This window comes from Myotis brandtii, unplaced genomic scaffold (assembly GCF_000412655.1).
Source record: "Myotis brandtii unplaced genomic scaffold, ASM41265v1 scaffold289, whole genome shotgun sequence".
NCBI classification, from domain to species: Eukaryota; Metazoa; Chordata; class Mammalia; order Chiroptera; family Vespertilionidae; genus Myotis; species Myotis brandtii.
The window spans coordinates 4,967-12,602 of NW_005361048.1; the positions used below are offsets into that span (position 1 = coordinate 4,967).

The following is a 7,636-nucleotide window of genomic DNA, read 5'->3' on the forward strand; positions in this document are numbered from 1 at the left end:
GAAGCAATTTCTTCACTGATACTGCTCCTAGGGCAATGGAAACTAAAGAGAAAATAAACAAATGGGACTACATCAAAATAAAAAGCTTTTGCACAGCAAAGGAAACCATCAACAAAACAACAAGAAAGCCCACTGCATGGGAGAACATATTTACAAATGTTATCACCGATAAGGGTTTAATCTCCAACATTTACAGGGAACTCATACAACTTAACAAAAGGAAGATAAACAACCTTATATTTGTTTTTAAGTTAAATTTACTTTTGTGTGAGTTTTCTAAAAGCAAAACCGATTGCCCCCATTTTATGAATGACTGAGGATTGTAGACCTGGCAAGGGAAAAAGGGGAAGGTGGTGACCACTGAGCTTCCATCATGTTCAGGAACCTGGTGAGGAGCTTTCCATGCATTGTTTCCTTAAATGGAGCTCTTTCATACCAACAACCAATAGGTAATGTCAAACACACACACACACACATTGCCATGAGGTGGGAGAGACATTTTTTAAAAAAATACATTTTATTGATTTTTTACAGGGAGGAAGGGAGAGGGATAGAGAGTTAGAAACATCGATGAGAGAGAAACATTGATCAGCTGCCTCCTGCACACCCCCTACTGGGGATGTGCCCGCAACCAAGGTACATGCCCTTGACCGGAATCGAACCTGGGACCCTTTAGTCCGCAGGCCGACGCTCTATCTACTGAGCCAAACCAGTCAGAGCTCAAGAGACATTTTTTTTAAACTTTATTTTTTTTTTACATCCGGAACGCTGGGGGGAGTTTTATAATTTAGTCTGTCTTTCTCTGAAATATAACTGAGACAGATGACGTTACAAAATCAATAAAAGGAAAGGATTCTTTAACAAAAAACAAACAACAGAGCAATGAGTATACCATTTTCATGAAAAAAGTGCCACCTTGAAGAGTCAGTAGGGGGATGTTAAGTTCATTGTTATGAAGGTATTGTGCCAATCACAGGGCATATGTTGTCAGCCTTGTCTTTGTTGGCTGATTTCCCCAAATGGGAATGAAGGGAGGGAGCTGGCCTGTAAGGGAGAATGGAGATGGGATCCAGAGTCAACCCTGTGGCTTTGTCAGGCTGCCCAGAGGCTCCTGGCCGGTGAACATGCTGCTGGGACAGTGGCATGCCCAGATTCTTCGGAGAAAGGGCACAGGGGCTCTCTATCCTGCCCCTGCACCCCCAGATCGTCCCCGGTGTACCTCTTCCTTTAGCTGCTGCTGATCTGCATTCTTTGTATTAAAGCTGTAATAAAAGGGCAGTGCTTTCAGGGAATTCTGTGAGTTGTTCTGATACGTGATCAAACCTGCAGGGATAGTGGGAATTCCTGAATTTATAGCCAGTCAGTCAGAAACACATGTAGCCTCTGAGACTTGTGACTGGCACCAGAGGGGGGAGCAGTCTTTTCGAAGAATTTGCCCTTCACCTGTGGGGTCTGTGTTAATGCCAAGTAGTGTCAACATGGACACTTGGGGTGGAAATGGAACATAATTACACTTTTGCTTGTTAACACCACTTTTTATTTCCCACATGATGTAAAAGATAGATGCATAAAATCAAAGATAGATGCAATAAATCTGTTAATTTGGCACAGAATGGATAAAGATGAGGACAGAGCTAGGCAAAGGAACACTCTTCATTGCCATTAAAGGTGTTGATCCCACACACCAGGTGAGTGAGACTAGTGTGTGCAGAACTCCTTCTGCCTAGAAGCCCTAGAGGCACACCTGAACACACACCTTTTTCCTTATCCTCTTGACTTGCCTTTGCCAAGGAAAGCAAAGGTACGTTTCTCTTTGAGGTCTAGAGCTGGTCTACTTGGCCCTTCCCAGATAGGCTTGTTTTTAAGCAAGAGCAGCCACAAAGAGACTTCCAGAAAAATGGAATGTCAGAGAAACCATTTACCTAGGGCCATCTGTGTTGCAACAGTTGTTCTTGCTTGAGACTGTTCTGTAGTAGCACTCCTTCTGGGGGGCCCAATCAGAAGACTAGAAAGTGAAGGAGCCAGGCCCAGCTATGATTTAGCCCCACCTGACACGTGAGATAGCAGAACCAGACATGGAGAAGATGTATGACCTGCATTACTGGTTTACTTGCTTTGTTTCTATCCTTTTCTTTTGTTGTTGTTTTTACTGTATCCATTAGGGTTGGGAGGAGGACCAAATATTATCATTATTTAACTTGACTCTTAAGCCTCCAATATTTTTATTAGGTTTTTAAAAAAATAAAGTAAGCAAACATATTTCCCAATGTTCTGTGGAATAATAATGCTATTAAGCATCTCTATAGGCAAAAAGTGAATCCTTTGTTTACTGAAGGCATAGAAAGTTCTCATTGTTAGACATGCCCTTCCAAGATGTTGGCCAGTTCAAGCAGCCTTGCTACTAGAACAAAGAAACTGCCCAACCCAAGAGTTTCTTATCCATCCATCCACTCATATACTCTAAATAATTTTGGGAGGGAACCTGGAATAGAATAATATGATAAAAAAATAAAAATATAATTCATTAGCCCATGATTTAAAAGATCATCAACCTTTTGATATATATTTTTCTGTGCTTAACCACTCAAATATTTATAACACTTGAGCCATTCTTACACTCTTTTATAATTTTGTTTTGGGGTTCACTTATGTGAATATCTTCCATATTGATAAATATTTCTCTGTATCATCATTTTCAAGGCTTCTTAGTATTCCAGCCTACCATATCATGCCATAACTAGTCTAAGTGTTCCTAGAGGCACACCTGTACACATACCTCATTGTCCATTTAGGTCAGTTCTAATTGCATATGTACCTTATGGGGCTTCAAGTGTGTGCGCTTCATCATAGACCCAGAGGGCAGGATTCCAGGATCTCAAGGTGCCAAGAGGACCTCTTTCTAGGTGTCTCAGTAGCTAATGTACTCTGCTAAATGATGAATCTGAAATGTGGCCAGCTTCTCCTTACCCAAGTTACATTATCCCAACTTTGCCCATCTGCTCTTTTGGGGTCACTAGATTCATGGAGTTTATTCCTGGGTGAGTCCTTCTACCAAGGAGACAGATGCCTCAAGTCTTGGAGCAAAAACTTCTTTGGCAGGATCCTTAAGTCCGTCTGCTACGAGGGCTCCTGGAATAGTTTAACTGTTACCTGAGTGGCCCAAGACAACAGAGCTTCCATCATGTTCATGTCCGTAGACTTGAGTATCTTGATTTGCTATGTACAGGAATCCCCAAAGATCTGGGATGGACTATTGTACCCTGTGCACCAGGAACAAGCTCCCCAGAATTTGCCTTATTTAAAAGAACTCTGTAGCCTTGCACCTCAAGTGTTGAGTCCTTAGACAAGTATCAGCTTTCCTGAGAACTTGTTTGAAATGCAGATCTTGGGCCCCACCCACTCCAGAGTCACTAAATCAGAACTACAAGTTCAAGAAGCACTGCACCATCCTAGCTGAAATAGCATCCCTGGCTTGTCATTCGATCCCCTGAGGATCCAACTGAACCTAATCCCGGAGGGCTAGGATTACAGCTGGACTCCAGGCCAGAGCTTCTTCATAAGGTGCACACACATCCCCTAGGGATCTTGATCTTGATGACACGCAGACTCTGATTTAGTAGGTTTGGTTTTGAGCCTGGGATCCTGCATTTGTCACTCGCTCCCAGGTGATGCTAATACTGTTGGTCCATGGACCACATTTCGAGTAGCAAGAGACTTGTATTTCTTAAAACTTGTCAAACTGTAAATATCACCGAAGCACTTACTAAAAATACAGATTCCCTGGCCATACTCTAGACCTGCTACATCAGAATTTACCAACTCCTCAGGTGACTTTTGCAATTAGATAAAGTAGAGGAATACTAAGAGAGGGAGAGCAGAGCTAAATGTGCTCCTTAAGGGATGAGGGGATGAGGCACTGAGATGCAGCTAAAAGATACTGACAGGCACCAATGGACACGCCCTTGTCTCTCACCCCCAAAGTGAAGGGGGATCTGTGTTTCATCTAGTGGTGATTATCAGGTCAGGATTTGCCCCTGTAATTGATGCAGAGCCTCCTGGCTTCTCTCTCTGGTGCCTCTTGAGTGTTTACAGCATTTTCAAGGACTTCAACCCCAGACTCCATGAGCAGAGACTGGCAGCCCCACTCCAAGGCAGAGGTCCCCCAAAAGCCATTCACTCTGCTAATGGTTCTGTAAAGGAATTGGCTTCTTGAGCCAAGGAAACACACAACACTCCACTGCATGGGAATCAGAGGTTCTCAGAGGAAAAATGAGAATGTAGGGAGTGGCAACGCTCTGAGTGTCTGTCCCTTCCTTGGACTCCTGTGTCTTGTTGCTGTCACCATATTGATGACCTCCAGGTAATGCTCATTCTCCTTTCTCACTAGCTCTAGCACAGAACAAAAGCCACTAATTCATTTATTCACCCAAGGAGCGAAACCCACCAAAAACCAAAACAACACACGCCGTTTTGTCTCGATTACAGGACAGGGGTGCTTGAGTCTGGTCTCAGTGCTGACGTGGAGCTAAGAGAAAGAAAAGGTGGCTGTTAGTCAGGAATTGGCCATTGGCAGCAGTTTCGAGAGTCCTTGCAATGGCTTTGTACGATGGGATCAACAACCGTGCGATGGAGTTGGCAATGAAAACTACAACAAGGGGGATGAGTATCAGCAAGACCGTTCAAACCCTAGGCACACATTCCCAAATAATTGTTAAGCATGTAATATTTGCTAACCACCTGATTAGATGCTGCAAATTCAAAGGATCAAGATAAGTAATATAAAGTACATATCTCCTAACAACATCTGATATAAAGTAAGCATATGTTAGCTATTAGCATCGCAAACCCACCTCCATATTGACTATAACAAGGCTTTCCATTAAAAAAAATCATAGCCCCAAAGGTGAGATATTTTGCCTGAGATGCTTAATACTCAACCGATAGGTCCTGCTTCACACTGCAAGTAATGACTTGTCTTTTTCCTTTGAACAGACTGACTTCATGTTACTTTAGGAAAGATTCATTGAAACAAAGAAATAACATACCCAAGATATAGTGTTTTTAAAAACTTTTTTTAATGAAGAAATAATTCCATTCCAAAATATAGACACACAATTAAATAGTTAAATCACTTCAAAATATAACATGTCCCCAGGAGGTTCCAACATACACACACACACACACACACACACACACACACACACACAAAACAATACTTAACAGCAATACAAAAAACCCATACAATAGTAGTTTTGTTACAATACCAATGAATATCATGAAATCTTTAGGGTCTCTGTATTGGTTACTTCAAATGGTGTCAAATTACAGTAGTCATAATTAAAAATGTCTTATAGTTAATTAGCCTCAAGATATGACGCTTCTGATTTTCCCCCCCTCTTTTTGGTTCAAAAGTAAAAATGCCCTTTCTTCTGAGGACACTGGAGTTCTTGTTTGTGGCTTCTTGCGTGGAATTGAACCAAGGTGATTGCAGCAACCAAAAGTTGCCGTATTTACAATGTTTATCTACAGTGAACAGCCAAAAACTAATAAGGGTGGACAAAGATGATCAAAATAAAGGCGGACATCAGTGCTAAATTATGATGCAACAGTTTGGCTCATGCATATAAGAAAATACATAGTATATCACAACAAAGGCCACACTCTTATGCAATTAAGTTCACATTACTACTTACGAATGAACCTTCCCTGCCTTATCATTCGAGAATCCATTTTTCACAATCTCCAGCACATCTCCCTCTGACCAACCAAACGTACCCCGACTTCCGTCCTGACCAACCACAACTGATTCCTGAATCCCATACAGTAGACTTCACCTTCCTCCCTTCCCCCGTGAACATGGCGCTGTGGAGGAGGGTTGGCTGTGTTAGACCAGTGCTCATATAGGCCATCATCCCTGATGGGGATGGGTGTGCAATGCATGTGGGACAAGGAACACCCCCGCAAGACATAACTGTATCTAATGCACGGGACAGGTAAGACCTGCTGGGTTTGCTCTCAGAACAGGCCCCAAAAGTAAATTTGGAGAACCAAGGAGAGAAACCCGCCAAAAACCACCACAAACCAAAACAACACACGCCATTTTGTCTCGGTTACAGGACAGGGGTGCTTGAGTCTGGTCTCAGTGCTGACGTGGAGCTAAGAGAAAGAAAAGGTGGCTGGTTAGTCAGGAATTGGCCATTGGCAGCAGTTTCCAGAGTCCTTGCAATGGCTTTGTACGATGGGATCAACGACCGTGTGATGGAGTTGGCAATGAAAACTACGACAAGGGGGATGATTATCAGCAAGACAGTTCAAACCTTAGACGAACATTCTCATGTAGAAACCACAAAGGGACAACAGATGCCAGCTCAGTTCAGTCGGTGGCTGCCTGCCACCTGCAGGGTCACAGTTCTGAGTTCAAGAACTACCTGGCTATGATTGAGAGCTGACAGCAATGCAGGTAGCTGGGATGTAGTGGTTTTAAGTATTGAGTATGAGGCAGCAGGGACCATCTGCTCCATCTAGAGAGGTACGGCTTCACAGAAGATGGGCAGTGGAAAGGAGATGAACATGAAGAGACATGGACAAAACCCGCAATGAAATCCACCTGTGCAAAGAAATCTGAGAACTGTGCAGTGGTGCCACTTTGGTGTCAGCCTGGTTCTCTGGAAGGAGGTCTGGTTAAGCCCATTAATAGCTAGAACGGGCTCCTTACTAATGTCAACCAAGAGCTTTACTATCCCCAAGGCAAGTGATGTTGTTCTAAAGGGCAGCCAAGGAGATGGTTTCTGACCAAATGCAGAGATGGGGACATCTCAGGGTCTCTGGAGAGGGAGCAGGAAGATGTCAGGATGTGCGTTCTCAGCTGGGCACCGCCCCCCCCCCCGGCTGTGTGGGGTGGGAAGAGGTTTCTGTCAGCTCGAGAAGCAAATCAAATTGCTGAAGCTTTAAGGTTGACACAGAACCTTCCTTGTTTATTCTGAGTAAGGCCTTTGCAGAGACTTTACAACTTCATCCTACAGCAGCGGTTCTCAATCTCTAGTGCATCAGCATGACCTGCGTGCTTCATGAGACACAGATTGGGGGCCTGACGCCCAGAGTTTCTGATTCTATGGGCCTGGGTTCGGGCCTAAGAATTTGCATTTCTAAATAAATTCCCAGGTGATGCTGATGCGCTCGGGTCCAGGGAACACACTTTGAGAACCACTGTTCTAAAATGCTGTTCTTTCTTTGAAAGGAGGGCAGGAATTCCAGAGCAGCTGCCGATTTAAGCACGATGGATCTAACATATTGCAGGATTTTTAATTGCATCAAGTCTTGAAAAAGATGGGTTATTTTTTTTTCCATTTCCCAAGAATCCCTAAGGGAGGTTGTTAGTGCTCCTCCAAAAGGGTCCTCATAAAGGACCGTCGACAGTCTTTCACTCTCCCTTCTTCGACAGCTCTTTTGCACACCAGCTTTTCCCTGAGTGCAAAACCCCGACGCCATGGAGAAGAGCCTGTTTCCTTTCACGTGACCACAGAAGGCTGCATGCAGAACACTGGGGCGCCAGCGAAGGCAACACACATTCAGAAATGAAAGGAGCGAACGTTTTTGCAAGCGCACTTTAAGCCTGTACAGTGAGAGCTGAAGGCCT

The 7,636-nt window shown here is 43.7% G+C and overlaps 1 protein-coding gene across 2 annotated transcripts in view; it reads right to left on the minus strand.

The window, feature by feature from the left end:
* Positions 1-5,056: 5,056 nt before the first annotated feature.
* The window catches only part of LOC102262390 (dystrobrevin alpha-like), a 30,269-nt gene continuing 27,689 nt past the window's right edge, over positions 5,057-7,636 (minus strand). Inside the window, exon 6 of one of the 2 annotated variants that reach the window (XM_014542006.1) lies at positions 5,057-6,156. In XM_014542006.1, the coding sequence (XP_014397492.1) occupies positions 6,016-6,156 (141 nt within the window). In that variant the 3' untranslated portion in view covers positions 5,057-6,015. The remainder of the gene's footprint in view (positions 6,157-7,636) is intronic. The other variant, XM_014542007.1, reaches the window with a different exon arrangement.